The 21,097-nt window shown below is 43.1% G+C and overlaps 1 protein-coding gene across 1 annotated transcript in view; it reads left to right on the top strand.

The window, feature by feature from the left end:
• The first annotated feature begins 8,670 nt into the window (after positions 1-8,670).
• Positions 8,671-21,097, top strand: part of LOC148216953 (uncharacterized) — a 47,580-nt gene continuing 35,153 nt past the window's right edge. Inside the window, exons 1-5 of the mRNA XM_088152647.1 lie at positions 8,671-8,828; positions 12,004-12,218; positions 13,771-13,874; positions 15,368-15,483; positions 19,893-20,042. Of these exons, the coding sequence (XP_088008773.1) occupies positions 12,049-12,218; positions 13,771-13,874; positions 15,368-15,483; positions 19,893-20,042 (540 nt within the window). The 5' untranslated portion in view covers positions 8,671-8,828; positions 12,004-12,048. The remainder of the gene's footprint in view (positions 8,829-12,003; positions 12,219-13,770; positions 13,875-15,367; positions 15,484-19,892; positions 20,043-21,097) is intronic.

Below are 21,097 nucleotides of genomic sequence, written 5' to 3' on the forward strand. Positions count from 1 at the left end.
CTAGGAGGGGCTGTCCAAGAATGAGGACATACTGGCCAGGCTGGAATTCCCCGAAGCCAAGGCAAACTTGGCCAACCTGCTCCGAAACTGTCGAGTATCCTCATTATCAGCAAGTAGATGAAAATCAAGCAAAGAGAATGCAGACGTCAAAGGGCTACCAAGGTTTACAACAGTTTCACCTGTTTGCATGTGGAGAGAAACAATTGGGACCTGCAGTAAAATTAGGAGTCTCTCTCTCCTAATGCTTCCCCCCTCCTTGGTTTTCTTTGAAAATAGTCCTGTTAAGTTAAGGGAGAGTTTTTTTTAATTTATAGGCACACACATTCCACCCAATCCTTTCCTTCTATTACTGAAGGGAATGTTACTGAAAGTTGTTAGGAACTTAAGAAGGTCAACATTCCCATTTCTGTTCCCTTCCATTTTAACTTGCCTCTGTCCACAAACCCCTATGATTCTCTGTCTTAGGGTCTTCTCCTAAGTGCAGGCCAAACTGATATCTGGACACTTCTTCCTTTAGATCCATTTCCCCTTTTCTCCCATGGAAGAAAGAATTACTGTCCACAGAAAAGAGAAACCTAGATATTTGTTCAGCTCAGACTGGGAAGAATGTGCTCCCACCCCAGTAAAGGACTCCAAAAAGGTGGTTAAAAGTTCCATCCTGAGGAAATGTTATTACAATTGTAAATTTGAACATTTCCTGTCCAAACAAGGAGAGGAGTTATGCCATCAACCCTGAACATGCAAACTTTCTTAAATGGGATTTTTATGTGTGTGTGTGTGTGGTTTAAAAATAATGTTTTTTCACCAGTATGTTGTTAAGAATTGGAAAACACTCCACAAATTTTGGAATGCTTACAGGAGGTCAGGTGGCCACAGTTCATAACCCTGGAATCCCAATAATTAATGCTATAGAAATGCAGGATAGACGCTTGGCACATGCTCTGAGACATTCATATTTGAGGACAGACCCTTGCTCTGGAAAGCAGGGTTCACTCACATTTTTTTTTCTGCTCAGCATCATGCAACTCCAGAAGACCATGAGAAGTGCTCTGCTGGATCAAGCCAAGGCCCATCCTAGTCTAACTTTTGTTTCTCTAATGTTCAGTCAGATGATGCTGGGCGTCATAACCAGGAGACAGAGACTTACCCCTCTCCCAGTTTTGATCCCCTGCAACTGGTGTTCGGAGGTTACTCCCCTCCAGGAGGTAAGGAGGCACTTTCAAGACCAATAGCCTCTATGGGCATTGATTATGATTGATTCTGTGCCATCCAGTGGGTGTTGACTCTTAGCAACTACATAGATCAGTGTTGTCCAAACTTGGCCACTTTAAGATGAGTGGACTTCAACTCCCAGAATTCCCCAGCCAGCATAGTCCACTCATTTTAAAGTGGCCAAGTTTGGACAACACTGACATAGATAGATTTTCTCCGTGACGATCCATCCTTTGTAGCCATGTCCTCCAGGGATCTATTCTGCCAGCCCTGGTTTACTTTCAAGTCAGCTGCAGCACAGCAGAAATTGCAAAAAGCCCAACTTCTGCCTGCAGTGCTGCTGCTCTGCAGAACCTGGGCTAGGAGCTGCCCGTTTCAAGAAGGCCTGATTCTTGCAACATTTCGCCAGTCATTTCAGCACCAGTGTGGCACTAAGAGGGGATCTGATATCATGGTAACCTGGCCACGTTTGCTCCTTAAAAAAGCTGTTGAATCCTGAAATAGTGGAGTGATTATTGACATCCCTGTTATTTGATGAGAGCCTGAATTTGAATTAAAGGGGATAGAGGGACCACTGAAATGTCTTTACTGACCCAATTCAAGACTGCATGTCTTTCAACAGGGGAGTGGGCCACAGGGGTTGAGAAATCAATGGAAAAAGGCATCCATGAATTCCTATCTCTGGGGCATCCAGGGGAGGGCAGGGTCAAAAAAGCCACAGGGGCAGTGGGACCATACAATTGAAGCCCCACCTCTGGCTCCTTCATCTAGGGATAATCTAGCCCTGTTTGTGAGTTTACAAATGTGGAATCAAAACGCAGGACTCAAAACCAAAATAATCAAGGATTCACTGCAGTGTTTATTAGGCAGCGCGCACTGGAGGGGACCCACCAAGGGTTAGTGGGAGACACTCCCCTGCAGGCAAAATGGATACCCTGGTATTTATACACTTCTATAAGAAAGGGGAAGGGAAAAGAGTGCATACACAGACAGTACGTGTTCATATGATGCTGCAGGCATACGTCAGTAAGCAATAGATCTCAAGTTACTTTCTGCCCCCCTTCTTATCTCACCTTCCTACAAGACAGATGCCTTGGGTATTTGCCCCTCTTCCTACCTGCTATCTTCAAGGAAAACAACAGCCTTATGAAGGGGAAGTATCAAGTTAGCCAAGGTGTCAAATGCCAGGAAGAACTGTGAGATAGCTGCCTTGTATATGGGGACAAGGCTTTGAGATGAGGCTCTTTGCAGTCACCCCAGATCCCACCAGTTGGATAGATTTTCTACAGCCAGCCTACACATTCCTTTATATCTCAGTTTTATTAAGGCGATCCCCTTCCTCTGAGGCCTCTAAAAACTTACTTCTTTCACCCAAAGATGTATTTTCCTCACACAAATGCACAAAACCATAGGAGCAATTGTGGGAAAACAAAATGGCGAAACTACAGTTTCTCACTGGAGCGAAAGGAACCATCTGGGGCCCAAGGATGGCTTTCTCTGAAAAACTGAGATGGGAACAGTGATTGTGTATTTGCAGCACTGTGAAGTTTCATCTCCGCAATGCTCCGTTTGCATGAAAATAAAATGAAATACTGCAAAATCATCACTGCCACTAGTGAGTTTTCCTTCCAAAGGAAACCAAAATTGAGTAAGCTTTGCTTCCTGATCTACTTATTTTTCAGAAAAGCAAGGAATGCATTGCCCTATTTTATTTTTAAAATTATTCAATAGGTAGGTAGCCGTCTTATAACTCAGGCAAAGATACTTAGGTATTTGATGGTATGTCATACATATATACTTCTCAGTTACATAAATATATCAAATAAAATAGACTTGAAGTAATGAAAATGTATTTGCTCAATGAAGGTTGGCTTCAAAGCAGTTGAATCCCAAGAAACCTTTGAAACTGATAGCACCAACAAAGCAATGTCTAATGTTTCCTATTATTTTCTGTGGGTCTTTGTCTAAATCACTTGAGTTTTGACTAGATATGAGTACGAATTGCATCTGGATGGTTTATTGAACAAAACTTTCCAAAATTTGCAGTTTCCTTCGCAAGGAACTTGACTATATTAAAATTGCAACAGTAAGGGAAATCAAAAGTCCTTCCATCTGAAGTCCTAAGAGGCAGACTTTTCATTCCAAAAGGCAGAAGAGAATTCTACAAACAAAAGCTTACTTTGGTATCCCCAAACTATATAGCATGCTCACCTCTTTCTAATGACTTTGTTCATATACTAATATGTGTGTGACAGGAAGACACTTCGTAAGAAGTTTCATCATTTCATTTTTTCATTTTCAACATGTGAGAAACTTCATGTTCCAAATGGTGGACTTTGGGGCCACTCCTAAATATGCACAAAATACTCCTGGTTGAGTAGTGGCCTTAAGTATAGACGTCTATCTTGACATAGTTTCCACTAATACATGGAGATTGCCTGAACGTGCAAAACAGGACTTATGGTCATCCTCCAACCATAAGCTCAGTCTCTTTGTGAAGCAACTGTGGAAAGTTGACACTTGTCACGCCCCTCTCTTTCTGACGTCTCCCACCCTCAAGGGATAAGATCAGGATAATCCAGCAAAAACTTGTTCTTTAACATCAAGAGACACTGGCTCCTGAATAGAGGTGGGTGAACATTTATCCACAAGGATCCATTGCCTGCATTTATTGCCTTTGGCGCTATCATTTCCCTTTGTCCATTCTTCCTCTCCCTGTCTCTTGATTTTCTCTTTTCTTTCCTTATATGCTTCTTGGGAGGTATCTTGTTGTTTTTTCAAATATCCCAAAGCACAATAGAGCATTGCAGGTAATAATTGCATTATAATGATTTTGAAATATGGGAACTGAAAAAAAAAACAGATTAGTTAATGCATTAAGAAGTCAGAGTAGTGAAATATCTGCACTTCTTGGATTGTGAAAGGTTTGGAATTTCTAAATGGCCCACTTAGTCTCTGGCAATCCATTACTGGCATTTCTCATTCCTGCCATATACTTGGAGGAGATTTCTAAAACTTAACATTTGCCTCTAGACATTATTGCACCAGGAAACTTGGGTATGGGCTACCTGTTGTCACTGGTTATACATTTTATTGTTTAAAACTTAGGCAAAGGATCAGGAAATGAATGTATTCATCCACAGTTTGCTTTTCTAAAAAACTATTAAAGATGGAACTCTGCTTGTTCTCTGCTTGCTTTGGTGCCTTGTTGACTTCACTTTTGTAGATGGCCTTGAGCAATGGTTCAGATTAGGAACCTTAACTGTTGGTAGTTAGTATGTATGCCTGAACTTTTGGGAGCACTCTCTTTCAAAATTACTACCCTGGTGGGCATGGCCCATGAGGTTGCTCACTACCACGCTCCTTTGCAAGGGTATTCACAGGGAGCGTAAAAAAAGGTCAAGGTGGCTACTACAACCACACGTTTGAAGCCTTCCCCTTGGAAACATGCTTTGAGATGCGTATAAAAAAGTTTCAGTTGCACAGTTGGTGGCTGTTTTCTTTTTGCAGTTCCTGGATAAGGTCCACCATGACATGGGTGTGTCATGCTTCATTCCTGTTTGCAGCTTTGGGGCTTTATATAGGTGAGTCACTGCTTTTTTTCCATGGGTCTCTACACTGGCTCACCTCCAGGAGGTACTGGCCACCTTTTGCCAGAACAACTCAGTTATAAAAGTTATGGCATCCTCTTCCACATGGCTTCATCCCATCCAGAGATCATGTTTAAATCTTCTCTGAAACAGATTTCTGATGATTGTCTCATGTCATTGGCTGGAAATTCTTGCAATGTGGGAATTTGTTCTAGGAAAAAGAACACCTGAACCTGAACACCTACAGCTGCCTGTGTGTTGTCCCCAAATGTTCTCCTCGCTACAGCCTTTAAATTTAAATTTAAGGCAGTTCTTAGGCTAATGACAAAAATGATTTGAATATGCAGAGCTCTGTCATACTTAGTTTGACTTCTGATTCACTTAGTCTCCATTTAGACTTTCTCTTCTGGATATTCATTAGAAGAATTTCTCATCAGTTTTCCCTAATGTAGATCCCTTTAGGTGTGCTTGTTAATTTATATATATATTATGCAATTCAGTGTAAGCTTCTTGATGCTTGCTTCATTTTGTCAGTGAATCCATTAACTGGCTAAAATATCTGTAATTGTTGGTGTAAAAAATGGAGATCCTAAAGTAAATTTCCTCTCTCTGTGTGTTTGGACACATGTGTTTGATGGGGTCACAGGCTGGAGAATATAAATGAGTTTAGCTCAGCTGTTCTTGATTTGGGCTGTATCTTCTGCAATAAAGCTGTTGATTCATTCAGAAAAGCAGCAGTCAGCTGTAGTGAATGCAAAGCATTGTATACACCATGCCCCAAAACATCGTCTGGAAGCACCTCTAAACTATCTGACAAGGTTATCCATCTCCTTCTTTGAATATCCTCTCTTTCATTGTGTCTGTCCATTACAACAGATGGTAAAGACCATTATTTGGGGAGAAGCATGCAGTTCCCAGGCAGAGGATCTCATGTTTATTTTCTGACACGTCCGGCCACAAGGATCCAAGTCGCAGGGTCCACTTGAAAGCTCTTTCCGGCTGGAGGCATTAATCATGAGCCAGGTGGCCAAGTGGTCTGACCAGAAAAAGCAAAGTTCCCTTTCTAATGGCTTCCCTCTTGTTTTGCAGCCTTCTTCGTAGCCACAGCGGAAGGTGCATCTGTAAGTTGCTTGTCCCTTTTGACACAGTCAAGGTGCTATCCCGGTCTTGTCAAGATCTGCAAAATGGTGGACATGGCATTGTGATCAAAGCCTTGGCCCTTTAGTAGGCAACAACAAAATTGCAGATTTTGATCTCCTGTGGGTGCCCTGGAAATGTCAGCTGTCACAAAATTATCAGCAAAGATGTCTTTCACCCAGCTGTCGTAAATTCCATATCCTTGTTCCATGCTTCTGGGGCTCCTCCTGAATAAGATATTTCAGATTTGGAGTACATTTTTACTTTGTAATTCTCTTAAAGAAAAAAAGGGCAAAAATTAATTTAGCTGCCCGACATTTTACTACTGAAGATTCTTGGCGGAGGCGTGGACTGCAAAAGAGGTGACAGCTCAACAAGGAGAGAAACGGTAGATAATGGATGCTAAACATTTTAAAGCAGGTGCTCCTATTTTTATAAATAGTCTCCCTGCCAGCTGAAAAATAATAACATAATCTTGTCTTGTATTAGGTTTATGGCAGCATTATGAATCTGTAGAATTAAAGACTAGACTATTTCTAAAGTTAAGGGTTCTTTCTTCTGTATCACAGTGTGCGATACACCCATGCACCATGATTGTGAATTCATTGGCTTACTAATTTGTAGGATTCAACATTCATTGTGGTTTTTTCTTTTCTTTTTTTAGTGTCCCGCTGCCAGGATTAATGGTATGTGACACCTGGCACCTGACATTCTCTAATAAGTATTCCTTTTGGGGGAGAAACCTGCTAATTTTTTTCCTTTGTTTTTTGGTCTTCTTTCTTTTTTGCAGTTTCCGAAGTTTGTGAAGATGTAGAGAGGTATTTTTACAAACCAGTTAACCAATTCCTGATGCTGGGAAGGTTCTCAGCAAAAGTGAAATGAGCCTCTCCCCACCCGCATTAGCATAAAAGAGTAATTGTCTCCACTCAGGACTGTCGTTTTATTTTACAAATCCTTGTTCCTGAGCTTCGAACAATATTTTAATCTGCAAAAATGTCAGTGTTGATTGCTGTGTCGCCAAAAAGTTTTGCTTCTCGATTTCTGTAGATCAAACCATGGGTCAGTTGGGAACTCAAGTTGCTGCCTGGGATATGGTCATTTCCAGAGTAGAGCATATAGGGACACCAGGTATTAGCTACAAGGAAGACAATATTTTTGACTGGAGTTTTTGCAAGGGAAAGAACTAGAATGAAGGGTGAGACTGCAAAGCTGTGGCTGGCTAGGCATGGTGGGAACTGTACTCCCAGCACATCTGGAAGATGCCATGTTAGGGAACACTTGAACATTTTTCTGCCCTGTATCTTCCTTTCTGGTGATACAAAACCTATCAACAGTCATGAAATCCCCATAGAGTAAAGGAAGGCATGAGTGTGGAAAAGCTCTGAAACTGGAAGGAAAGCTGAGGTTGGCTCCAAAACGTAAAGTATAAAATTGAAGGGAACGGAGGATTTTTTATTTTTTATTTTCTCGAATGTGTTAGGGAATAATCAGACAGCACAAAATTAAAGTTAGTGGTGGGGAAAAAGAACCCATCAAAACTTGGAAGTTCTTTGGAAAATATAAACATTTTTGGCAGGAGGGGGATTTTTTAAAGCTGTGGGTGGGACATATGCCATGTTGGTTGCTGCAGAAAGGGGCCTGCCCTATTGAATGCATGGAATTAGGATAACCTTCCCCACATTCTTGGGTTCCTCAATTCCCTTTTCAGCCAAGGTCCCTCTGTGCCTGTCTTTGTTTTCCCTTTTCTTACAGCATTGATGTCAAAATACCTGCCAACCTTACTCACCTCATTTGTGACAATGTAAGTTCTCAGCGGGCTTGCCTTACAGCGTGCCTGTAATAGATTAAGATCAGGTCCGACCCAGGATTGTTAGTGAGGCAGCTGTGTGCTCAGCTCACAACAGCATTGTGCTTTCAGAATTTGCCTGGCCCTCGACCCAGGCGTCGGAGGGGGCTGCTGGAGGACGGGCTCTGCTAGTGTTTCACCAGCTAGCGGGGGCTAAGCCGGACGTTGCCAGCCTGCCACCTTCTCCTGTGCGTGCGTCTCCCTGGTCTGGGGTGGGGCAGTTGAGGGAAACTGGACTACACAGAGCATGAATTTAGAATAGGCTGCCTCAAACACAACAATTCATAAGGAGTCTGTGTGTTTTGAGTTTGGTAAGCCTCCCTATGTTCTCACTACTTCTTTGGTGGTTTGGGGGGGGGGGTCAAAATAGTCAAGATGGTAGTCATGACTCTGCAGTCAAAGCCCTGCTCCTTCTTTATGTGTATTGCAATAGGAAGATGTCACCCCTGTGTACAACCAGTGGCTAAAATCAAACCAAGCCAGTCTCTGATAAAGAAGTAAAGATCCAATTGCCATTTCATTGGCTGTAATTGAAGGGAATGGAGGATTTTTTATTTTTTAATTTTCTCTAATGCGTTAGGGAATAATCAGACAGCACAAAATCAAAGTTCGTAGTGGAAAACAAGAACCCATCAAAACTTGGAAGTTCTTTCGAAAATATGAACATTTTTCCAAATGTTCTTTGGGAGAAAGTCTGTCCAATTTCATTCATGTAGATTTCAGAAAAGGAAAAGAACATTTGTTAATCCATCGATGTCCTGACAGGCAGCTGGACTAAAATGCTGTGTTTAGTGTCTAACTCCTTGCTAATTTGCTGTCACTGTATGGTTTTTAAACTTCTTTTGGGTGCCAATACTAATGCTTTTTTAACCCTCTCTCCCTAGCTTCAGAATCTGAGTCAAGTTAACAGTACTTTTATAATTCGAGCCTTGGAATTTGCCCTGAGAAAAAGATACGATCTTCCACTGAGTATAGTCAGAGTCCTTCTGAATCAAGTGAATGGGAAAGAGCTGATCAAAGCACTGGAGGAATTTAATGAAAAGGTAAAAAAACCCAAAAAACGTTTTTGAAATGCTTGATGAAGTACTTTTACTCTGTGTTCATAACCAGATCAGGTAAAGATACAATGCCTGCATTCACATAACATGTGATTATTTCTTTTGTGGTTTAGCTTGTGGTATGAAAGTTGGGAAAGGAGGAGAGACAGTTTCGTGCAGTGGTGAAGGCACCAGGCTAGAAACTGGGAGAGTGTGAGCTCCAGTCCCACCTTGGGCACAAAGCCGGTTGGGTGATCTTGGGCCAGTCACTTTCTCTCAGCCCTATGTGGGAGGCAATGGCAAACCATTTCTGAAAGTCAACACTGACTTGAAGGCACGAAAAAGCAGAAGAGAAAAGAGAGGAAAAGGGAAGGGAAGGGAAGGGAAGGGAAGGGAAGGGAAGGGAAGGGAAGGGAAGGGAAGGGGAGGGGAGGGGAGGGGAGGGGAGGGGAGGGGAGGGAGGGGAGGGGAGGGAGGGAGGGAGGAAGGGAGGGAGGAAGGAAGGAAGGAAGGAAGGAAGGAAGGAAGGAAGGAAGGAAGGAAGGAGTCAACACTGACTTGAAGGCATGAAAAAGAAGAAGAGAAAAGAGAGGAAAAAAGAAGGGAAGGGAAGGGAAGGGAAGGGAAGGGACGGGAAGGGAAGGGAAGGAAGGAAGGAAGGAAGGAAGGAAGGAAGGAAGGAAGGAAGGAAGGAAGGAAGGAAGGAAGGAAGGAAGGAGTCAACACTGACTTGAAGGCATGAAAAAGAAGAAGTGAAAAGAGAGGAAAAAAGAAGGGAAGGGAAGGGAAGGGAAGGGAGGGAGGAAGGAAGGAAGGAAGGAAGGAAGGAAGGAAGGAAGGAAGGAAGGAAGGAAGGAAGGAAGGAAGGAAGGAGTCAACACTGACTTGAAGGCATGAAAAAGAAGAAGAAAAGAGAGGAGAAAAGAAGGGAAGGAAGGGAGAGAGGGAGGGAGGGAGGGAAGAAAGGAGGGAGGGAAGGAGGGAGGGAAGGAAGGAAGGAAAGAGAGAGAGAGAGAGAGAGAGAGAGATGGGAAAGACGGGGCTACAATCTGTAGGGATCGAATACATTGAGCTACTGTTTATTAAATTCTTAGTTGACTGACAAGTTTTCCCTATTCCTGATGCCCTCCAGATAGTGTTGGATTACAGTTAACATAGTTCTCAACCCAAATGATTTTCTCTGCCATACAAAAGGAATCGAATAGTTAAGCTAATGTTTATTTAATTACATTGTATTTACTTAGTTTACTGTGTGTCAGAGACTAAAAGAAAAGGGAATATTTCAAAACATGGCGAACATAAAGCAGATGAATGTTTCAGTGTCAGGCTTATTTGGGAAAAGGACGGTTAGTCCTTTAGCTCTGCGGTTGGGGAAAAAGGGGTTCAGGCAACTCACAGAGACCTTGCCTTACTGAATTCACTCATAAGTGAGAGCAGGAGTGTTGCTTATTCCATTCCCCAGATTCTGCATCCTAGCTCCTTATTTCTTGACCCTGAGCAGATGTTCTTTCCCGATCGTGCTCTGCTGTTGGGGAAACAGTTTGTGAATTTACTAGTCAATGGTGGACCTTTGTGGCTCATGGAAATGAGGGCAGGCCCTGTGGCCTGGGACTAAGAGGTGATTTCCTCAAACACATCTGGAGGGTTCAGAAAGCTTGGGATGGGGCTAAGTGTTCTGACTCCCTTCATCTTTCCAAGGTCCCATTCATTTATTCCTTACCCTGGGATATTTCAGCTGGGGCTGCTGGCCTGTGAGGTAGACATGTTTATAGCAAGGGGGCAGATGGAGTGAGGCAGAGTGGCCTTCTTATTTGAGCCAGATATATATATATATTTGCATGGTTCTCCTGCTAAAATGAGGCTAAAGCATTGTGTGTTCCTGAAAGCAAACCGAAAAACCTTGGTGATACAGCAGGGCTTGTGGGATGCATCAGAGCTCTTCCTCATGGCTCATGAAGATGCCTCACTGAGGGTTATTAAAGGATGTATCCTCACGATGTTGCATTTGTCTCATTTCCAGCCCACAACGAAGGCTACGTAAAGTGTCATTCTGTTGTTCTCAAGTAGTGTTCTTCCTCTTCTGACACATGTTTTGCTGCACTAACAAACTGTAGTGCCTTTTCTATGATGCTGGTGGTGGTCAAGGACTGGGATATGTCTAACATCTGTTGGCCTCTTTTGGTGACTGTGGACATGCCTCCTAGCCTCCAGTTGCTTTGCACTGCCCTAAGAGGCCTTTTTGGCTTGTTATAAGGCTCTTTGGAACCCTTTCTCCCCTTGTCTCTAACATCTGTACGGTGCTGCTTCTTCTCACATAAGTGAAACTCCTGGTCCCAAGCTTTCTTCCTACAGCCTCTCACAACTTGGGCTACACACCTGCCTTCTGTAGCTTCCAAGTTGCTAACCCCCAAGGCTGCCACTTGCTTTTCTGGCTTGCAGGAGAAATGAGAAGGGACAGGTGAGAGGAAGAGGTTAAATTATCCCCCCCCCCCCCAATCTACCACACTTTCCCCTCTGGTCACCTCTTTTTTGGGCTGGCAGAATGTGGGGAGAATTTAGAGAACTGATGGCTAAAGAATTGCCTTCCTTGCTTCTTTTACAGCCTTTTTGACCACATGACCAGGGGACTTCCAAAAGTTGGAATAAGATGGAGGTTCTTTACCCAGCAGTTAACAGAGGAGAGTTGGGCAGGTTGACTGGCAGTGCCCCCCTCATAGATGAGCTGCTGATCTTCGAGACTGGGCGGGGGCTTCCTAGTACAGGAGGCACACAGACATAGCATGCATCAGCTAACTTGTCTCCTCTCTCAGGCAGAGCAGTTGGTAGTTATTTTTTCTGCTGGCAGGTGACACAAGGGGACTCCAGCAGTTGCTTTCCTGAAGTTGTCCCACATTAGATGCGTGAAGATGGCACCCGCCACTGTGTGAGGCAGAATTGGGCTTGGCAAAGATGGCAGGGCAAAAAGTGCTGGCAGGCTTTTCGGCTGCCTCAAGGGATAGAGGAGATCACTTTTAGTGTGGTCGTGAGAAAGGCCTTTTAGATTTCCTAGTCTTGATTTTTGGGATCTTAAGCCATTCCTGATGTTCTCTGATATTTGCTAACCCTCCAGTAGGTGTTCCATTTTTTTCTCAGGCTGCAATTTCTTTGCAGCCCTCATGCTAGCCACCTGTTTCCCCTCCAGATTGTGAACTCTTCCCTAATTTCCAACGAAGCGAAAGCTGTCGTAATGCGAGCTTTGTGGGATGAGAAGCTAAGAAACGAAGAGCGCTTCAATGAGACAGCCTTTGTGACATCCTGGTTCCAGGAAAGACTTCGCCCTTTTATCTCTGCGATTTCCACAGAGATGCTCCAGTGTCTTCACAATGAGACAATGCAGTGTGAGCAATACCAGGCAATGTATGTGGTGGGACTATTGATCTTTTGATGGCTGGTGTGGGTCTTCCGGGCTGTGTGGCCATGTTCTGGAAGTTCAATCTTTTCTTCAGTCATGACTGTATTCTGTAGTGTTGTTTGGCTGCTCCTGGTGATTACGTATCGCCCTGCCAGACCAGCTAGCATGTCTGCTGGAGAGAAATGTTGTCAGTGCTCAAGCTTTGTTGTTATTTTGAAAACATGATTTTCCTAACCCCAGCCAGCAAATAGCAGCCTGAATATTAGGTGTATAGAAAGGAAGGACTGTAGATGAGAAGTAGAAGACATGTTTTACATGCAAACGTTTCATTTTAGCCACAGCACTAACTCTACAAAGGCAGCGTTGAATTACACAGATGGGTGCAGTAGTTTTCATAAGAACATGAATCAGCTCAGACCATATGTCCATCTGTCTCTTTTATCCATTTAGCGCAGATTTTCTTAACTTTGGTAACTTTCAGTTGTGTGGACTTCAACTCCCAAGATATGGCTCTGCTGGCTGGGGACTTCACACATCTGAAAATTACTCAAGGTTGTGAAGCAAGGCTCTAGTCTGTGCTGAATATTTTTGTGGTGGTCTCCAGAACTTGTATAAGAGCTCTTTCTATTCCTCACTATCTGGTCTTTTTAACTAGAGTTATTGGGAGAGGATCCTGCAAAATAAAACATTCAGAAATTAGCAACCATGCTTCTCTTTACAGTTTAAATTGCAAACTCTAGGTTTTGAGGGGTATTAGGGAGTTGCACTGTATCAACAAGATAATCAAGACTTCTCCTCTGGGGCCTCTGACTCAGCCTTTCCCTACCCAATACCTTATAGATGTATTTTGCTGCAAGTTATTGGTGACCTACAGAATAGCTGCTTCGCCCTGATGTGGTCTGCCTTTGTTTTAGACATGTAGGTACTACCTTGTCTCTGGTGGTAGAACTCATAACTATCTCATTAATTTTTTTACAGGTACAAATGATCCAGTGGTTCTTCACTATATTATTGTTATTTTGCTCTTTCTCCCAGTGTAATGAAGAGTGACCCTGCAGTAAGAAAGAAGCTTTAATCTTTTGCTACCTCTTCTTCTAATGCGGAGGATTGCTAGGGTTTGTTTGGAACTCAAACAATCTGACTTTGCTTGGGTCTGAAGGGTAGCAAAATTGCAAGGAGACCAGTTTATTTTGGTGCTACACATGGCTTAATTCCCCCCACTTTGGAGGATTTAAACCACAGTTTGAAATGGTTAGGCATTGCTCTTTAGAAGTGAGGACCACAGTAGAAGCCTGGGTTGACACTTTAGCTCAAGCTTCCCCAAGGTGGGACCCTTGGAGTGTTTTGAGAATTCCCAGCCAACGTGGGTGTGTAAAGTTGGGGAAGGCCACAGATGACATCTGGAGGACCCCAGATTGGAGGAGGCTAGACCTACAGAACAATGAATATTTAACCTTTGTCTCAGTAGATTATTATTTTTTTCTTCATCTTTGTCCTGGTCTTCATTTCTCTATTTATCCCTTCTCTTCTTTTGCAAAACATGCTTCTGTTTCTCAGTGTTAAAGGATTAGATGCGGAATTTATGAAGATGAATCACCACATCCAGTATGAAGTTTTCCACTCATTCCAACTTCGTTATTTAAAGGGATTGAATGCTGGTGGTAAGAGGACAATTGTATCTCTCTCTCGGTGGTCTCTTGGTGGATAATCTTAAAGGCACCGCAGAGCAGTCACTGGGATAGGCCAAATGATTAAAGAAATTGTTTTACAATTTTGTAATGTTGGGCAATTACAAGATAACCTGGGACCTCAATACTAACTAAAGCACATAGAATCTCTCCCTTCCTACCCCAGGTTGGGGGGAAATAATTTCACTGGAGATCCAGGAAAAAAGTTGAAACAATTAGTACGTATTATGAAAAACAAAGCTTACCAGACACTTACCAGTGTCTGTTAGGAACTCCTGCCTCATCCATTCATCCAATATGAGCTCTTATTTGGTGGAAATCCATTTTCCTCCATCCTCTTTTCACAATGTTTCCTGATAGATCACGACAGAGGGCAGGGAAGCCTCAGTCATCCTGCTAATTGGTCATCGGGGGCATCTTGGGGGGGGGGCAGTGCGATTGAATGCCATCTCTTTCATGCGTGGGTCTTCAACTGTACCATCTTGACTTTTTTACCACCACCTCACTTTGCCCCCATGGAGACCTCTAGAAGAAGGATGACAACCCCAGTCTCCTCTTGCATACACACACTGGCTGAATTGACTCAAAATATCTAAACCAGATTAGCCAGACTCATTAATATAACATGCTCTATCCTGACAAATAAACCATATAATGGTTTAGCTTGATGAACATAACATACTAAGGAAATTGTGAGTCACGCAGCTCACTAATCCACAAACTATCAAATCTCAGCCTTTGCAAACCCAGCCATTGTTGTTAAAAATATTCCATGAAACGAATGGGTTGATGGGCACCCCAACTGCATCTCCTCCAAATGTGCTGGACCACGAACCTAACCCTAACCCTCAGTGATCTGTGGTGACTTGGGGGTAATGGAAGTTCTGGGCAATGTATCTGAAAATATTTTTTACTTTTTAGGTATTTTAACTTTTGTTAAATTTGCTCCATCTATTCCCCCCCCCCTTTTTCAAGCATACACATACACACACACGGTTAGTAACAATATTAAGTAATCACACCAATAGTTTGATGTGAGTTGCAACAGTTATTTTGTTAATGTTGTATTTAACTTTGGATGAAAATAATTCATGCTTGCAATACTGACATCCTACATTGTAACTAATATTGGTAGGTTTTTTCCTTACTTTTCTCTATTTTCATTACTTTAGGCTATCTAAATAATAGAATGTTAATAACCTTGAATTATACCATATAAACATCACTGTCTTGAAACAGTACGATGTATCATGGTTTATGACAATATAATAAACAGGGAAAAAATAAAATTCAGGGGAAGAGGTCGGAGACAGACAGACAAAAAAAGAAAAAATTCAGTTGGAGAGAACCGGTAGAGAGATCTGTAAAATGCAAGACTTTGTACTTCCACACCAGGCTAGTTCTTTTAGGGGTTCTCTGTACCCTGTTTGTGAACCTTATCTTACATCCCAGCTGTTTAATTGCAGGATCAGCCTGCAGAAATGGCCTCAACAGCACCTCATGGCTGATGGTCAATTTTGCACGTTTCAGCCGATATGCCAAGTACGAAGAGTTTCTTTCTCTGAATTCCGGGCTCAATGATGTAAGTAACTGCTTCCATCTTCATAGGGAGGGCTACTAAGTACTTGCTTGGCGAGTTAAGCTTCCTAAATCTTAAACCGTATTTTATCAGCTCCAATTTGTATCAAACATTTCCTTGCTTTTGCGTGTTGTTGCTTTTTGATAATGTTTATAGATGTTTATTTCATATTATTGTGTTATTTTATCAGACAGCTAAAGGGTCTGTAATAACGATGTATGGAAAAAAATGTTTGTAGGGAAGAGAATTAAGCAAAATAATGACCTGGTCTATCTGCAAGTGGTCCCTGAGCACAGTAGCAATGTAGAAGCACAGAGGTGCAGCGTTTCTAAAAAGCAGCTGCTATGGAGAGGGATAGGAGAGCTGCCTTTGAGGAACCGGGGTGAAAATGTTGGAAATAGGAAGCCGGACTTGATGGAACTTCCGTTGTCTCATCTGGCAATTCTCCTCTTGTTCTTAGCAAAATTATTCCTTCAGTTACTGAATATCATCAGTAGTTCTGGTGATATTCAGGGGGTAGGATAGAGGAAGAGCCTGTTCAGTTTGGTTGTGGCCTCTCCCAATTTGAAACATGTTCCATTGGTCACTCCTTCTCGGAGACTGCAAGGGGCTCAGAAGGTCAGGGTTCAAATCCATCACATCGCCTGTGGGGCGGTAGTATAGTGGAAGGCATTTAGGGTCAGTCCCAGAACTCCTCACCTTCTTTGTAGGAGGAGGTTGATTGTAGCTTGCCAAATGGGAGAAAGAAACTTGTATAGTCAGGTATCTGGTGATAAGAAGTCAGAAACCAGATGCATGATAAAACATTTCCCAGTCTCGAGAAAAATCCACTGGTGCCATTTTCGTGGCATGATGTGGAAAGGGCTTGTGGCTGCTGATTCCCAGGATGTTTTTTCAACATCTTAGTATATCCTATAGCTCTTTCCTGATGGCCGCCTGTCCAAGGAGAGATCAACTGACTCTCCTTAGCTTTCTAAATCAGCCAAAGATGCTGTCACTTGCTGAGGACCAGTCTCAAAGATTCCTGTCAAATATTGGAAGGCATCAGTTCATTATGACCATTTCATCCACATGAGTAGAACATGGCTTGTTTGTTGGTTGAATAAGAAAAACCAGGCCCTTCATCAGCCCCGGCTTCTTTGGGTCATTGCTAGAGCCCATTCCCTAGCATGGCTGAACTTGTTCCTCTGTCTGTATTAGACACCAGCCTGATTTTCCTGCCTGGTGTTTTGAATGGCACCAGCTGGTTGAATCTGTCATTTCAGTTTCCCAGAATGCCTCTGAAGCACCCTAGAGGATTATGGGAAATTAGAATGGGAATTCTTAACTCCATTAGCCTTTTGCTACCAGCCATTGGCAGTTGCTCCCAGATATGACTGTCAGGATGTAAACAGTCCTAGAAGTGACCTCAGAAAAAGTAAACATGGATGAAATCACTTCAGTCATGCCTTCCCCCACTCTTCCTTCCAGTGTCCCCTCCAGTTCCAATCAAGGCAGTAGTAGATTTAGGACTGAAAAAAGGATTGCCTTATGCACCACCCAAGTCATGATCTCATTATATATTTGACAAGATATGCTAGTCTATGACCAAAATAAAACTGATTGATTGATTGACTGATTGATTGACAAGGATTGTTCCTAAATTTATTGATACTGGCCAGCCCTGAGCATGTGCTGGCCCTGGGAATCTGTACTGGCACTGCATGACTGCATTGCTCCTACCCAGATGTTATAACTTTGGAGCACCACAACAAACATCTTGTCCTGAAGCTCTGGGGTGAGAATGGCAAAAACGGCAAAACTGACTTTGCAGGGTTTCAGGTTTACATGGTGAAGCAGCACTTTTATCTGGTGTTGTCCAACATCTACATCCCATTCCCAGACATCTTACCCTCTGTTGCCATTTTCTCCAACCAAGTATATTCAACTGCCACTATCCTTAGTTAGTTAGCATGGCGTTATGGGAGCTGAAAGGCAGTACGTCTGGAGGCAGCAATTTAGGGGAGGTTGCCCTATTTATTGTCTAGCATTACATGAGAAAGGTAGTGAAATGTTGGGATCCATCCACATTAGCTGGGGCTGGTAGCACTTAGTCAAAGCTACCGCCTCTCTGGGACTGCTCTGATGCCTCTCTGGGACTGCTCTGCCGTCCTGAAGATGGCTGATGTGAATACTGTTTATTGTAAGAACTAAGACATAACTGATGCTTTGATTGAACAGAGGTGACACAGGAAATTCTGACAGCACCACCAAGATCTACAGCTGCTGACTTTTGTATTCATGCAGAACAACAGAAAGAGCAACTGGAGGGAAGTCTGCCCGTCACTCTACTTCCATGCTGGGGGCAACTCTGGCATGTGCAGTGTTTTTGAGACACACTTTTGAGAAGCCCTGGAGCTCTAGGATAGGTTTTGTGGAATCCCATTGAAAAACAGTTGGATTTCCCTTGGTTGCTTCTGTTACTGGGCTTGGGTTAGGCCTCGCTTGCAGTCTGCTTGATGCTGGGATTGGAGAGAAACCTGGCCTCTTTGCCTTCTGGAGGGCTGCCGAGTTACCCAGGGAGAGCCCAAAGAAGGGTGGCCACATGTACCTGGCAAAGGCACTAGTGGAATTTTTTCCACCTCTTCCTCCCCAGAACAGTTGCAAGCATCTAAAATCAGCAGTTGCCTATGGCAGCTCTTGACCGCTTCTGTCCCTGGGTCTTCCTTGAGTCTTTCCAGACAGATCTCCAAGGGGTGTAGAGGCCAGGACGTTCCCTGTTCACACTTCCAGCACACCACAAATAAGAGCTGCAGCAGGACCAGCCTCAGTGATGGTGACGAAAGCAAACTCAGCACATTCTCAGTGGGGTTCCCATTTCCTTTGCCTTTCCATGGCTTCTCAGAAGTGCTAGACAAGTAGAAGTACAACAGTTGGGAAGCAAATGCACTGAAGTGTAGGGATGAACAGGGTCCCACCGATTGCTCTCCTGTCTGTTCTGTGGTTTTTAGAGCTATGGCGCTCCTGTGTGAACACCTCAGCAAACAGCTCTGTAGCTCCCTGGTACACCTACCAGGTCCTGCACTTCTGATGTTGGTCAATAGACGCGGTAACTGTCCCAATGGTTCATGTCTTGAGGTGATAGCTGGCAGATGCAGTTTAACGTACCTGCTTCAGGATGGAGCATGGCACTTACCTCCACCTACATTCTGCCGGGGCTGAGAGCCTACAGCTTTGCCGAATTTATAATCCTGAGTTATGCGGGACCCGTATTGACTTACTCTCTTCTTACATTATCTGATCTGCTAGTGGGATGAAAAATTAAGCAGTGAAAATGTTGTACATGGGTTCAGACATCATGCTTATGCTGTGGCTTACTGAGCTGAGTACAGTGGCTGGTTTCTCCATCTTTTAAGCAATAAGCTACAATTTATAAACCCAAATGTCTCTGTTCAAACATCATGCAAAGCCAACCCCAAACAAACCACATAATGGTTTAGCACAACATGATAATTCAGCCTCTGGGTTTGTGAATGTGCGAATGCCTTATGTTCTGCTGGGAAAAACCATAGAAGCCAAAGGTAGTCATCACATGAACATGAGCAACATATTGTGGTTTTGGAGGACAGGCAATCTGAGTTAGTATAAACAGAAACACACATGCCCTAAAAAAGCAGTGAAAAATAAGGAGAAGGCCGATCAACAAAATATTTTCATTGTTATTCCCACCAGGAAGATAGTGAGTGCTATTTCAAGAACTGGTGGAACTAACAATACTTGTTTATCCCACTTTTCATACACTGACTTCTAATTTCCTTTGTAGGAGTATCAATGTATTTTCTGTTGAATGAATGAAAGCCTACCTTTCATTTCTCCACCTGCATAAAAAGAAGAAAAGGATTTCTTTCCATGAGTCATTTTGCTCGGTTTCCATTGTAAATCAAGCTGATTACAGGGGACTAGGTTGGCTTTTTTATGAGTAACCTAGAAAGGAGTAGTCATCAAGAGGTACACTTCAATTCTCAAAAGTGCTGTGATGGAGTAACACTGGATGGCAGCTGATCCTTACTGTGGCCATACTGATAGTATTGATGGAGCAACTCTATCTGAGTTTAAAATGCAGAATAAATGTGCATTATCTATATAACTTTTTCAATACTCTGTTTATATTCAATCTTCAGTGAAACTCTTTCTTTAGAACTTGATCAACTCATTAAAAGATAACTTTACTGAATATAGACCTCTCTTATTTGTGGATAAGTTGTGCCATGAAAATATTTTATAACTTTAGGATTTCTCAGTAAGTAAAAAAGTGGAATTTAGGAGCAATTTTGTTCTGAAAAGTTGGCCTAGAAATATTTTGAACACATAGATTAAAAAGCTGTAGTTTGCATTTCCCATCTTTTCACTGACTTGCCTGTTTTCCTTCTTAGTTGGATGTTCTCAAGAAATTAACAGTGAGGCAACTTGCACAATTCTCTGCCACTGATGGAGCTCTCAAGACACTCAAAGATGTTGAGAGTGTGATGGATCTCATAAAAACATCTACACTGACAGAATACATTGATGAATACAGCAGACAGGTATGATAGCAGATCAGGTGGCATTAGATTTCATGAAGTGTTTGCAATAATTAAGGCTGCATTCAGTTAACCCATGGTTAATTGAATGATGATTTTGCAATTCACTCAATCTTCCAGGCATGGATAACACACTGAACCACAAAGTATTCACACATATGGAGCTAAAATGCAATTGGCAAGTTTGTGGTTGCCACCAGGCTCCACAAATCATGCATAAGCAAGACTTGTTTTGAGAGAAGATGGAAACACTTGACTTGAGACCGTGGCCTCACACTGGACGTGGTTTTCTTGTCAGAGCAGTGGCAATGTGAGCTGAAAGGGGAGTTAAATTGTCCCCTCATGCCTTGGTGGCCTTGAGATTCTCCTATGCTGCCCCCTTCTGCAGGAAGGCGGGACCCATTTGATTGGTCCACCCCTGGTGACTGATAGACCCAGTGGGGTTCCAAAGGGAGCTGAGGGTTATACCTGAGGATCTGCTGCATGGTCCAGTGGATGCCCTGGCCGCCATCTGGAATAGGGAGGTGGCTGAGGCCTTGGACAAGATTGCGCTGCTGAGACTTCTCTTGGACCATCAATCCCAACACTCCCCATGGTTTACAGAGGAGTTGAGGGGTCTGAAAACAATTAAGAGATGTCTAGAGTGCCGCTGGAGGAAAACAAGGACTGAATCCAACCGAACACAAGCTAGAGCCGCTATTAAGGCCTACCTTGTTGTGGTAAGAGTGGTGAAACGTCAATATTTTTCTGTTCTTATTACATCTGCAGAATGCTGCCTAGCGGCCCTATTTAAGATCATCCAATCTCTCTTGGGGAAGGTGGGCCTAGTGACCCACCTGCAGAGCTGCGCAGAGGAATTTTCTGGGCATCTGGAGGATAAAATCACTTGGATCTGTTCCTAGTTAGATACCAGGCATGTGGCATGGCCTGTGGAGATGCCTGGGGAATGTGCTTATCCTGTTATCTGGGAACGGTTTGATCCTGTTGGGCCCCAGGAAGTGGACATGGTCCTCTGGACTGTAAATGCCACCACTTGTCAATTAGATCCATGCCCCTTC

The sequence above is a fragment of the Python bivittatus genome, unplaced genomic scaffold (assembly GCF_059951505.1).
Source record: "Python bivittatus isolate LINGU-HERP-01145 unplaced genomic scaffold, Pbiv_v1 ctg000030_np1212, whole genome shotgun sequence".
Classification (NCBI taxonomy): Eukaryota; Metazoa; Chordata; class Lepidosauria; order Squamata; family Pythonidae; genus Python; species Python bivittatus.